Source organism: Populus trichocarpa, chromosome 7 (assembly GCF_000002775.5).
Source record: "Populus trichocarpa isolate Nisqually-1 chromosome 7, P.trichocarpa_v4.1, whole genome shotgun sequence".
Classification (NCBI taxonomy): Eukaryota; Viridiplantae; Streptophyta; class Magnoliopsida; order Malpighiales; family Salicaceae; genus Populus; species Populus trichocarpa.
Window position 1 is genome coordinate 1197202 of NC_037291.2, and position 15013 is coordinate 1212214.

At 32.6% G+C, this 15013-nt stretch overlaps 1 protein-coding gene across 1 annotated transcript; it reads right to left on the reverse strand.

Annotated features, from left to right (window-relative positions):
- Window positions 1-1455: 1455 nt before the first annotated feature.
- Window positions 1456-3776, reverse strand: LOC7480159 (cytochrome P450 84A1). Its single transcript, XM_002310252.4, has 2 exons — window positions 2590-3776; window positions 1456-2331 (listed from the first exon to the last, which is right to left on the reverse strand). Exons 1-2 carry the CDS (start codon window positions 3511-3513, stop codon window positions 1711-1713), a joined length of 1545 nt encoding a protein of 514 aa, XP_002310288.2. The 5' UTR covers window positions 3514-3776; the 3' UTR covers window positions 1456-1710.
- Window positions 3777-15013: the final 11237 nt, after the last annotated feature.

The window sequence follows — 15013 nt, forward strand, 5'->3', positions numbered from 1 at the left end:
TGTACGTAGCCTATCAATCTATCTTCTCATGTGTGGGTTTCACAAGCGTGTAAGAATATTTGAAGTAGCCAGTTGATATTTCAGATTTGGAAAAACATGCTATTTGGAATCTTTAAATTCTAGCCATTGGGAATCTGCCCTTTTTGTCTTACAATAGCCTTGCACCTAATGCCAGCAAAGATAGCTAATAAAAGCTGATGTGACTTTCAATTCCTCAAATAGTTTGAAGCATTTTGAAGGAAGTGGAAGCATGGATCACGTAAAGCTGCAAGCGAGGTCCTGGGCTTATTGCAACGACCTCAAGAAATGAGAAGATCGAGCTCCCAAATCAATTCACAAATCAATGTTCATCGGTGTTGCAAGTTGTAACATGCCTATCTCGGCATTTGATCCCTTTTGTTTGCAGTATGAACTCCAAAGCAACGTTTTCACCATTGTTATACGATTCCACTATTCAAACCCTTTTACTTTCCTTACCCTCGTCACCATACCAATCCGAAACATTTTGTCTTGCATTGCAAGTTGATTATGGCATGAATAGTAGTACTGTTTTCATGCTTGGGAGATAGGCAAGGTAGATAATTCAGGTGTGTGACTGAGAGGTGCTAGCTATCAATTGAAGAGGAAAGGGAAGTGAAGTGAGTGGTAAGCCCTTGGAGGTGTAGGAAATATGAACATCCATGCCATAAACTGTTTGGAACACATGATGCTTGATTAAGCAGCATCACCTCTAATTTCATCAAGCTCATGGTCCCGATTAATTAATTAATTAAGAGAGACAAATACAGGCGATGTGGAGTTATACATGTCTTGATAATGACACTAACGCCTAAACTTATAGTCTTTAAAATGGTTGAGTTACAATTCTCTTTTCTCCAATTGGTTTCTTTCTCGAAATCGTACATATATAATTAATTTCCTTGGAATGATACCACATATAGGATTTTGGATTAATTTATTCTGATATTAATTAACATAGGTTAATTAAAATTAAATTAGTTTTAAAACATTTCACACATCATCAGTCACATAATTTCAAACTATGATATCATGCAAATTACATAAAAAAACAATGCTTATTTTCAACTCACCGCAATTTCAAACATATAGTTAAGCATTAAAAAATATCAAAAATCTAAAAAATTTATTTTAATAAATCTAAAAAAAAACATTCTCCACCACGTATCAAACATCAATATCATTAAACTAAGCACCTCTTAATTATTTTATTAATGCTGGAGCTGTTTTCGACTTTTTTTTTAGCATGTATACAAGAAAGGAATCGTTTGCTTGCTTGGAGGCACCAGTACATGTCTTTTCAATATTAAAGTAGCTGGGATGGTAAGATCATCTCCTTTCTTTAATATCTTTTGACTGGATCATGTTATAACCCAGCACAATTTCTCATGGACAAGAAGAGGTGGGAAAGACCAAAGAATAAAAAGGCACGAACACTTTCTCATTTGGAAGCTCTTCTTCTTCTTCTTCATCTTCTTCTTCTTTCATTTGATCAAAATAAAATTTCTTTTACAAGCTTTATTTGAATGGTACAAAATAAAAAGTAAAGATAATCTTTTTAACCCAATTATATATAAAAGTAAAAAAAAAACCCTGCAAATTGACCCTTTGTCACCATGGCCTCAATTATGTATAGAATCCACGAATGAAGGGGAATCCCATTCATTTCCATCCCTTACCTTTTTCCCTTCCTTAGAGAGGGCATAGCACACGCTTGCTCGGAACGGCAACGAGTCGAGTTGCTCTTGGCGCGGTGAGCCCAAACATATCAGTCATGTCAAGTTCACTTGGTTTCATGCCATCAGGCAATTCCCATGTAAAACAATGAAGCAAGTGAGCAACAGCCAAATCAAGTGTGTATAACCCAAGCTGCATACCGGGGCAAGACCTCCGACCAGACCCGAAAGGAATAAATTCGAAGTGATTCCCTTTAAAATCAGGCACCCCTGGTTTCATAAACCTTGAAGGCTTAAAAGCATCAGGATCTTCCCATGAATTCTTGTCTCTCCCAATAGCATAAGCATTGATCATCACCCTTGTTTGCTTTGGAATGAAATAACCAGCAACCTCAGCATCTTCGGATGTTTCATGTAAGAGAAGTGGGATTGGTGGGTGCATCCTTAAGGTTTCTTTGAGGGCGCATTTCAAGAATGTTAGTTTCTCAATATCACTTTCCTCCACGCGCCGCTCTAAACCCACCACGTCTGCGAGCTCTTGCTGGACTCTTTTTTGATCCTCTGGACTCTTCATTAGCTCCGCCATGACCCACTCTATTGCCGACGCCACCGTCTCTGTCCCACCAAACATCACATCCTGCCAGAATCAACTTAGATTGATGAGTAATTCCTTCAATTTCATCTACCCACAAATGAGAGATATGTGTAGATTTGCACGTTATTGATTTTTTGTTTCATTGGAATTGAAACGACAAAAAACTGGACTGCAATATTGAGATCATATATTAAATAAAAAGTTTTATAGGTACGTGTGAGTACCTTACACCTAATTTATATATAAAATGTTATTTTGTGAGATGATTGGATATTGTAAGAAAAGAGTATCAGTACTTACCATGATTATGGCTTTGATGTTGTCTTTAGTAAGGCTGATGGCTTTTTGTAAATCATCTGATTCATCTACTTTCCTTGCTTCTTCACTATAAAAGGCTAGCATGTCATCGACCATATCGGTTTCAGCATCTTCAGAGAAGTTATTCTGTTTTCTTTTTTGGATATGATCATCGATGATAGAGTCGATGAATTTATCAAGAGCCTTGCGAGCCTTGACAAGTCTAGCGCTGAGCCCTTGTGGGTCAATCCAGCCTAGCCAGGGAATGAAATCAGACATGTTGAATGCTCCAAAAAGCTTAGAGAACTCCTGCAAAATCTTGATGAACTCATCCTGTCCTTCATTTTTAGCCCCGAAAGCGGCTCTGTAAGTGATATTCATGGTCAACGTAAAAATCAATTCTCCAAGATTCACAGGCTTGCCTATATTGGCTTCAACTGTCTTAAGCATTGAGTCCACCTCATCTCTCACAGACTCCCATGATTCAGCCCTTTTCCGGCTAAATAGCTTCATGACGCAGAGCTTACGCATCTGGCGCCAGAAAGGACCATAGTGGGCAAAGGCCATATCGGCACGATCATAGGTTAAGTACCTTATGGCTATGTTGGCTGGTCTGTTGGAGAAAATGTTATCCTGGACTTGCAAAACTTGGCGAGCTATTTCAGGAGACGAAACAGTTACCATATGCAAGTACCCCATACGCATGTGAAATAGCCCACCATATTGCTTAGCTAGTTTAGCTAACCCACGGTGAGTTATTTGGTCCATCATGTGCATGCTACCTACAAGTGGCAACCCTTTAGGCCCTGGTGGATATGGCAATCTTCGGCGAAGGCGAGAGAGTAGACCTAAGAAGAAAAGTGAAGTGATAGCGATCAAGAAGAAAGACATGGGTGAAGCTTGCAAAGATTGGACAAGAGAATCCATGGATGGTTTATGTGTTGGTGCCTATGGATGTTTTCAGTCTGTATTTTGTGTAATCCACAAGACTTTACTCCTCGCAACTTTCCGATGCTGCTAAGTTGAGAGGGATATCATGGGCTTTATATAGATTTTTTTCGTGGCCTGTCTCGAACATTTCACAAGTTGGCCACTTTTTATTTATTTAATTATCTTAAATTATCTTGGAAGGTTTCGTCTCCAATTTGTAAAAGAATTTGTTTACTTATTCAATGCTGAAATCAAATAAGTTTATATTTTCTCTTGTGAAAGGTTGAAAACAAGTGTAGACTTTCTATAAATAAGGAGAGAAGGTAGGCCCATTAATTAATGACTTTCCTATTCTTTTTTTCGATATTTTTGGATCAGGCACATGGAGGCCATCCAAATATACCTCCTATCGAATATATTTGAATCAGCATAGTTCTAATTGCCAAATTCACAAAAAACATGTATGATTTTCTTACAAAATAGCAACTATGATTTAATATAAGCTCTCATACAAAATCTGGACGGAGATGAAACGAAAACAAGACAGAACAATTTCACCTATATATATAGTGAACCAGCTCACATGTTGAGGTCAAAATAACCACTACCGACCAAATTTTCTGTCATTATTTATACTTTTAGTATATCGACATTAATGGATAAAAATGTTCTATAAAAAAACCTCTCATTGATCATTTGTGGTTTGTCGATGAGTTTATTAGTAATACGTTTATTGATGGATTTACGGACCACAAAAGCCCGTTAAATTTTTTTTTATTTTGTTGATATTTTCATTTTACCTGCTTCATTTTGTTGATATTTTCATCGATGAATATAATATATTACCAACAAAAAAACTGTATATAATTCCATCGATGATTTTTTTTCATCGTCGGTATTTTCATTGGTGAATCTAACATATAACCAACAGAAAGACCATATGCAATTCTGTCGGTGATTAAATAGCGGGAGTGACATTTGCAGTAATTATTTTTCAACTCTCTAGAATATACCAACAAACTTAATCCTTCGGTAACACCGTCAATAATATATATATATATTAAAAATAAGTACATAATAATTAAAATAAAATAAATTAATATAACAATAAAATATTTATTATAAATTTAAACATTTATAAGTTCAAATACAATTAATTTAGAATAGAGGCGCTGGAGGATGAGGAGGGTCTTCACAAGGACCGTGAGCCCAATAAAAGAGGGCACATATACCACCCATCTGTGATCTCATCTTCATTATAAATCAGCTAAGTTCGGCCATCTCAACATTGAGTTGCTCATTATAAAAAACAAGTTAGGTCGTTCAAGTTTGAACTTGTTGGTCTAAAATCACCTTGAACTCTGGAGTTTGAGTGCTCCAAATCGATTACTAGCATCCAACAACTGAAACATTGCAGGCTGTCCGCAAGTCCTTGGCCGTAGTGTTAAAGAGACCGTACACCTGATTTCTATCGGGTCCATCGGACGAACCTGCCTTCAATCACAAATTCAGATCGAGATCCGGACAGGTTGAAGAATTGTCCTCATATCTCTCCTTTAATTGGGTGTTATATGTATCATGAAAACAGTTAGCAAATTCAAAAAAATAATAACTTAAAAAATGGTTGAAAACCAACATACCGCAAAATGTTGAGCTTGACTATCCACGAGCTACTGCACCTGGTTTTAGAGGTCATCACTTCGCACGCGCGTTTTCATAAAAAGCTTCATCAGGCTTAACTCACGTCCAAGAACTGTAGCCAGCAAGAGAAAATTGTTGTAAGTTAAATATATTTATAAAAAAACAATAAATAAAAAATAGATGTTATTAAAAATAATCTTACCATCCGCTTCGCATGTGAAACAAACGGAGCCGCCGATTTGCGTGGCAACAAAATTATGTTTCCTCGATACATCATAAGTCAAAGCCTCGAGTAACCAAAACTACTTCAACTCATCGATCAACAATCAAAGACAACCATTTATATTTCGACCCGAACTTTTAGGACTGAGTATGACCATAGATAAAAACATGAACTTCAACCTCATACACATCCTCGGTGACAAGTTATAAATCATGAGTATCACCGACCAACAAGAATAAGGAGCAACAAATAACCTGAATTGATTGAATCTGTCTGTACATAACCCAAGACACACGTTCCTTGATTCTATTAAAAATTAAGGATGCACTCTATTAAAATGTTTCCAGGCCTCACCATTAGAAGAGTGCACTATCACTCCATCCACCACATCATGTGAATGATGTCATGTCATGTGCTCAACAGTTTTTGGTGATATGAATATCATTTGAAGTCTAAGTGTGATTGAGAAGTATATAAGTTTTCTATGTGCGAAAAGAGTTATTTCCCTGCTAATTTTGGATTTATAACGAGCATGCTCACATGTTCTACATTCGGTCAACTTTGTATTTTAAAGGTAGTACAACATGCAGAAGTTTGAACACATATCAATTTTCTGTATCCTAGGCCGGGGGGTTTCATTATGGATTTAGCAGCATAAAAGTTATTTTTTAACCTATTTCCTTTAGGTAAAATGCTTCTCGCCCATTCAATAATTTTTTCAATAATCAGTCTCACTCAACCCATGATCTGACTTGATGATGAATACTTGTGCAAGGATCGATAATTTACTATAATTTATACACCCATTCTATAATGGTTCATTGGAGTCTTCCAAAAGATCAAAAAGCTTGGTTACATCTGGATTAGGTTCTTCATCCACGATTGAATATTGACTAGCATAACGCATCTCATTCACATTGCAGCCGTGTAATCATATTCCTATAAGGATTACTATTATCATCTACAACTCCATGCACGTTGCTAGAACTCGAAGTTGACCTAACCATTATTTCTACTATGGTCTCGTGAGGAACATATGGTTCTCTATGTGTAAACTAACACATGTATCTCTTCATGAACCCTTTTTGTAGAAGATGCATTGTTACAACATCTGTATCGAGAAACTTTTTATATTTACATCTCTTACATGAACATCTAATACCACCTCCATTAATATTTCTCGGATTAAATAGTTTGTAATTGATAAAACTCCGAACTCCATTACAATAATCCACCATACACAACCCTTTAGGCGAATCTCGATATATTCATGAATGATTATCCATTATTTATATCAAACACATATAGAATATTGATGATAACATGCATTAATTAATTACATAAACTAAATAAATTTAAAAATATTGGTTTAACTCTAACTTATTCAATCTATTTTAATAGTATTATTAATTCATTATCAATTATCTACATAAATTCAAATTTCTATACATTTACCAAAAATCTTAACTCAATAATAAAATTGAAAAAATATAAAATGAACCCATTAACTAAGCAATTATTTATTTTATCACAAAACACTTAAGTCATAAATTCAAAATAAATCTCATCAATTTATAAAAAAAATACAATTTTACAAAATCTCAAACAAACCTTAACATTTACAAATCATATATTCATACAACAAATTTCTATGGAAAAAAGCTATAGAACAAGCAAATACCTAAACAAAATACATATACAACAAAATTATACAATAAAAATCAATATTTTAAAATTGAGTTAAAATAAAAAATGGATAGTTTTGCTTATTTGAAGTGGGGGAATCCTCAATAAAATTTGAATTAGAAAATGGATGTTGATAAACTAAGTGTTGAGGTGGTGGTAGTTGGGGGGGTGTTGTTTGTTGTAGAGAAAAATAGAGGAAGAATAAGAAATGAGGGAGGGAGAGATAATGGTTGCTCATCAGGTCATAAATTAAATATTATAGACAGACTTACCGATGGATTTAAATCTGTCAGTAATTTTATTTATAAAAATGACTTATCATTGTAGTTTTTTTCTTTTTTCCTTTTTTTATTTTCCTACTGTAATTCTCTCGGTATATACTAAGAGAATATTTCCGTCGGTGCTTACCGATGGATATAACGAGTAAATATTCTGTTGGTAAAATTCACTCTGTTTGTAAAAATGACTCATCATTGTACTTTTTGCTTCTTTTTTTTTCGGTCTTTCTTTTCCCATTGTAATTCTCTCAAAATATACCAAGGGGATATTTATGTCGGTGTTTACCAATGGATACAATGAGAGAATATTATGTCGGTAAAATTCATCATAATTTACTACCGAAAAAATTATATCATTATTTTTGTTGGTATTTGTCAATTTTCTGGTAATGAACTACTATTGTTTTTTTCATAAATAAGAAGGGGTTGTGAGTATAGAATGTAAAACAAGTATATTGCTTTTCCTTTTTAATTTTACAAAAGAGGTTTAATGTAGTATTTGATTATTATTTTAGAATATATAAAAAAAAAAGATAGAGGAAACAAGACACCTTTTATTTTAAAATTATCCAAAAAATAAATTTATTATATGCTTCTATTCTTATTTCTTTAATCAAATACATTTATGTTTCATTACCACTATTTTTTTTATTTCAAAATAATAACCAAATGCTACTGTAAATGTTCGGATATGCAAAGAAGAGTATCATTCTTTTTCAAATCTTTAAATCCACACCTCATTTTTTCCCAATATTTAATTAAATCTAAATTCTGTTAGTTAAAATCCCAAATACAAACACCAGAGGCATTAAATCACGAAACTAAATGATCCACGATTCATACTCTCTCCTAGCTCCATTACTCTATGTAATTTAATTATAAAATGAATGATATGGAAGAGCCTATACACAAATCTTGAACTCATCAATTATAAAAGCTAGTTTACATCGTAATTAAGAGATAATATATAAAAGTGGATGATTAATTTAATAGACAATATCTCATAATTGTATTGAATTCATTAAACCAGTTTTTAAAAACTACAATACCCATATCAAATATAATGACAGCTGATCATTGAAAAATTCCCATGTGTTTCTGATCTGTTTCTCACAGATAAGGATAGACTAAATTCTCTATATTATATCTCAACTTGAGTACGTAGTATATAATATCACTGTCCAGACTTGCATAATTATATGGATTTGGATATTAATTTGAATACACATTCAAACCCTATATATTAAAAATAATAATTCATTCTATATATTTCAATCCCTATCTGTATATTAGCGTGCACATAATTGCAGTGACATGTTTTCTATATATAAAAAAAGTATAGTAATTAAATGTAGAAAATAATGACTTTCATAAAACGCAAAAAGAAATATATATAAATATATATATATATATATATAGTGCTAATAATAATTAATTCGAACTTATTTGACCATAATTAATACTATTTATTTATTTATTTATTATTGATGATGGAAAGCACGCGTTTTGCCTGTATTGAAGCACTAATTAACACTTGTGAACTATGGATTGAATTGGTCAGTCAATAGAGCATATTACAATTTGAAGGGTAAAATGTGACAAATATACTGCTTGTGGATTGTATGTGAATCTAATTTCTTCATCTCATAATTGCCATGAAGACCCCTTGTGATATTGGTGAAAATTACACGTGCCTCATGATGTTGGTTTAGTCCACCAGAGCTCAATTTTTCTCCTCTCTCGCCCCCCCAACTAACACATTTTAATTAACAAAAAAAAAAAAAAAACCGAAGAAAGAAAAGAAAAGGTATGTAAATACTGTTGAAACGAGCCATGCATATTCCGAACCTTGAACAAGCTAGCTTGATTTGCATGATAACAACTTCGATTGGTCCTGACCCGAACATCTCTTTTGTTGTTTATTCTAAATATACGCGTCTCTAATTAAGAAATCTACAGTTAAGGACATCAAGACCGTCGTCATATTAGAACGAGCTGCTAGACCTCCTCAGCCAGTTTTATGTTGTCTAAATATACACATTAATTTTAATAGGACAAGGTCTCGGTTGTCGATCAGGTTGTTGAAAACTTCACAAAGATTATGATCTTCTTAAAGTTGTTTTTCAAAGTTATGATGTGCTTCAATGCGTAAAGGACTGGACTTAAACATTGAAAAATCTGCAAAATTAACAAGTCTTTTGGGGGTTTGAAAAAAACCTTCCACACTCAAGTTAACACTAGTGGTTGGGAAAACGAGCTTTAGATGGTTGTATTATGTCTAGTTATAGAGTAAAACTTAAAGAGCAAAGCTTAGAAAGGAAGATGTAGTTTTTCTATGGAGATTAAGATTTTGAAAGAGAGGAAGATGCACTACGTACCTTGATTGTTCAAAGCTATATATATATTTATATAACCTTGAACTCATGTAAGTGTGTCAATAAAAATAACATAGGATCGATGATTAATGTGTTTATTTTCTTTACTTTTAAACTACATGGGGATAAAAACCGAGTGGCCGGACAACAAGCTCTACCAAAGCTTTCCTCGCTATGGGTTTTATTGTTGAACTTTATGGACACATCGGGTCCAATATAATGGTGAGTGTGTTGGATTTGTTAGGCCATCTTAGCTTTTAGATTTCTAGATCGATGATCTCCATTCTAGAAGAGCATTGAGCCATGTGATATGCTTGTATTCCCAAAAATATGAACTCCTTTTAAACCATGAATATCTGAGTGAGTTAAATGACCTATCACAATTTTAAGATTGTGTCTCCAACAAGCAATATTCCGAGCACTATGCATTATTATTGGTGAAAACAAAATGCAAGTTTCCCTCTCATAAAAAAAAAGAAAAAAAGAGAAGAGAATTAGTTGATGCATGATTCTAGCTAGGCCAAGGTATATAAATTTTCAAGGTTCTCTTTTCTTAAGAATTATTAGCCTAAACATTTTATGTTAATTTTCATTAAAATCCTAATAATAATAATAATAAAAAGAGAGAATGATCATAATTAACCTAGTAGTTGTCATATGTGCTATCTTTCATTTTCTTAAATGCTTGCAATTAAATTTCTTACCTAGTATTGCTATGGAGCCAACCACCTCCTTCAACAAATTTCCAAATACTTAGTATTGCGTAAATTAATTTTGTTGTTTACTCGGTGTTATCCTTTATAATTATAGCATAATTAATTAATATCTAAATCGGCCACGCACTCATGCAATGTGACTCTTACTTTGTGTATACATGAGGTCCCATGCAAGTACTAGCTTGTGATCTTTGAGAGATTTTGATGCCCGACCTTATTATTATTGCTTGATAACATTAAGTATAATTATAACCTTTACAAGTCATTTTCGTGGTAAGACATTGGAACCATTGATGGTTTCATTCTACCATTCAATATTATGGTTAAATATATGCAAGTTAATTAAATTATTTTTCTTAATTATAAGATTTAATTAAATTTAAGATATATTATTAATTTTAATAAAGCATGAGATTTATAGATTTAAACGCCAAACTTTCACAACAAACTAGAAAAGGAGCCTTTGAAACATTTCATGAAAGTAAGTTTAGTTAATGGTAAGAGATAAAGATTGTAAAAAATAGTAATTTTTTTTATAAATAATATTCTAATTGTTAAAAAATTATATAAATTATATTTTGGGACCTTACCTAATAACTTAAACTTTTGAGTTGAATTGGTTCTTAAACATGGTATAAGAGTCTTAATGACCAAATAATTACGAGTTCGAATCTCATTATCCCTATTTATTTAAAGGGTTTTCACTTAAGGAAATGTGTTAAAAAATAATATAAATCTTCACTTGAGGGGATGTGTTAAAGAATAATATAAATATAGATGATAACTTGATTAGTTTTGATATGAGAAAATTAACTTAAAAACCATGAAAAAAGAGATAAAAAATTTCATCATTGATGATATATATATATATATATATATATATATATATATATATATATATATATATATATATATATATATATATATGATCTTTGTGGCAGGATATTCAGTACTGAAAGATCGATAATTATACTTAATATCCATGATATATATAATATAGTTAGGTTGCAAACATTGGCATCACAGTAACGTCATGTTGTACGTAGGGTGTGATATCTCAACACTCGTCTCTGTTTACAGCGAATTATGTATACATCAATGTGAAAGCCACCTTGATCAAAGCTTCAAGGCACATCATTACACAATGGAAGTGAATTTTAATATTGATTACAAGACTGAATTGTTGTAAGAACTCCTTGAGATTTTATTGGACCAGCAGAAGCTACTGAACAACCCAGCGGTTGCCATATCACATCACAAAATGATGATTTAGCCCTAGTTGATCGATCGATCCTTGTTGGTATTCATGGCAGCTTCGCTAAACCTATCAGATGCAGTGGAAAATGAGATCAGGAGAGGAGGAATCCCCGTCCATAATGTAATTAAGTGAAGTAGACAATAATCAACATAGGGCTGCAGTCAAGGTCTTCAACCGAAACCTTTCATTTCAACTATTTTTTATCCTCTTCTTCACAAGAAGTTACAACTTTTGCCTTTTCGACTGCCCATTTAAGAGATGATGTCTGTGTGATCTGGATTATCACATGCTACAATTCATCAATCCACCTTTTTCAGCGGTATAATAAGAGATTGTGCATAATTTTCACTTCTATATATACGTACCAGCACTGTTTCCGAGCTTCACATACGTTTTCAATTATGTTATTGGTGCCATTTCCTTCCAAAACGGGCAAATGGGAAGTTGAAAGAGAAATAAAGATGGCCAATAAATAATTAATCATGAAAATTAATTACCAACATAGCGATTGATTACAGTATCTTAAGGACCATGGTTGGTGGTCATGTTTGAGACAGACAAAGAAGGCGGTGGTAGGTTAAGTAATCTAGAAAGACGCAAGAGACAAAACCATTCGAGATGAAGAACGTGACATTGCCTTGTGCTCATTCCAATGGCCATCAAACACAAAATCAAGACATGACTCATTCTTAAAATAACTAGTCAGGTTGATTTTAGATTTGATTTTTAGATTTGATTTTTACAAATTATCAATTTGAATTTTATAAATTTTAGAGCTTCTAGAATTCTAGAATTATTAATTTTAAAATTAAAATTAGTCAAAATAAATTAATCCGGACATTCATATTAATAATAATAAAAATAAAATAACTCAATCTCTAAAGCATTGCTAAGACGCTTTTAGCCTTTTGATTAGCATGCTGCCTGGTTCTTTCTCTCGATTGAATTCTACACATCTTTTGTACGTTATGATCTTATTTTTCTATCTTTTAATTAAGTGTCACTGTTTAGATAGTTAGAGAACAATCACGAGAGAATTCATTTAAATCGATTCAGTTTCACAACATCTTTAATTTATTCCAATTGCATTCTCTGAAGCTACAGCTAAAAGAAACGTTGATAGCATGGAAAATATCAGCTTTACACTGCGATATAGAGGAGGTTCTTAGGTCACTGTTTGCCACAATGATGATTTGGGACCCTATATATCGTACTAAAAGCAAGATTGGCACTAAAAAATCATGGAGGATTGCTCGATCGAGGCATACATCTTCCTACCCATGCAGTCTCTTTACATGTGCTTTCCAGATAGTGTTTCCACACGCAAATTCGTACACTTGTAAAACATTGAATGTTGTTCAACAGTTATAATTACTCTTTCATCCACATTTTATTCTAAGTAATAGATTTCGTGCCAATAAGCTGTGGTTTGTATTATTTCTTCTAAAAAAAAACAATCGGGCCAATTTTCTAGTGTAAAAATTAAATATTACCCTTAGCATATTTCAGATAATTAATAATCACCACCAAATTAATTAATACTACAATTAATCCTATTGTGAGCTAGCTAGGAATGCTGACTGCTGAGCACCCAAAACTCTTAAAATAAAATCGTTTTGGTGAGAAAAATGAGATGACAAAAAATTCAATATTTTTAACATTAGCATATTAAAATAATTTAAAAATATTAAAAAAATAATTTAAAATAAATATAAACATGACCACACCGCTAGAACTAATGGAAAAAAAAGAGGAGAAATCTCAACATAGATGTCACTATATATGCTCTCTCATCTTCTGACTTCTACCTATTTCCATCGGTCAATTTCCAATCTAGACGTTGGTGGGTTGGACTCTAAAATAAAAAAATAAATCAAATCTTTACTATTTGATTCACGTAACTATTATACTTAATAAATTATTTTTGTTATGTAATTGCTTTAAAGAGAATGCTGAGAAGGGGAAACCCATAGCATTAGCCTCTATATTTATAAAAAAAATGTTTATTTAAGACAAATTGATTTTTTACCTTTTGGGGATTAGTTTTTCTTTAAAAAAAGACTTGTTCTTTAATGCTGAATTAAATATTTATATATTAAAAAAAATTAATTTGTGGTATAAGGATACAAAGAACAGGCTTTTTATTACCAGGTGTTTCTTTTGTGATATCGGTTTGGGGAGACATAAGAAAAAAAAAACAAAACAGCAACACCATCATATTGCTGCCCTGTCTGTTAGGTCATGAACGTGTGTGTGATTTTTTCAACATTTAGAATTTTCAAAAAACTAAATAAAGTAAAAGCTGCAGCACTAATGTGAAATCGCCGCTCTTAGAATTCTTGATCGGGTAGTGACGTTCGGTCATTGCCATGAATAAACAGAGTCTTCAACTCCCACTTTGCTGGATCGTGACCAGAACACCGTACACGGATGCTCCATGTCCAGTTGTGGTTGCAGTGGAGGAACCGGCATTTATTCAAGGGCCGACGATCATGACAGATCCAATGGCGTACACGTAAAATATAAATGGTTACTAAATTTGGACGGAAAGTTTGATCGTTGAAAAGAGGCCATATTGACCGGTTCCACATCTTCAAAGAATAATTTGAATCTGATCTCCATTGATATCTGCGTTGGTAGTGCTGCCGTTAAAATGTTTTTGATAAATTAACATTTTTTTTAAAATAATTAGAAAATAGCAGAGTTAGAGAGAATGCGTTACTCCAAGAGAGATGAGATGAGAACTAAAAAACAAAGGAGATTTATTTTATGGAGGATACCCTTTCAATTAATTTTGTACCGGGCCGGAGCACAACCTCTTAAACAAAATGTTAAATGCACCTGCGACTCGGAGTAGTTCAATGCATTCAGCATAATATATTGACTATTTTATAAGTTTAGGGATTTGAATGAAAGATTATTAAAAAATCCTTTGTTATTTGGGAAGCGAATCTATTTTAGCTATTTACGAGTGTTTGTTTTCATGTTTCAACCTTTTTTTTAAAGTGTTTGTTTTTAAAGAAATATTAAATTAATTTATTTTTAAATATTTTTAATGTGTTAATGTTAAGAATTAAAAAAAAAATTGATATACTTTTTTTATTAAAAATATTTTAAAAAATCACTTTATTAAACACACAATTAGCTATAATCCTATTTATAGGAACTGTTGAATTAATTACAAGTTGAGTGAAAAGTCGCCACTCCACTTTAATATGTTGGGGGAAACACGTTGTTTTGGCTTCAAAATTTCACCATATATAGACGTAATTTTAAAATTGCAGTAGTGAATTTTTCTTTGAACATATTTTTTTATTTTT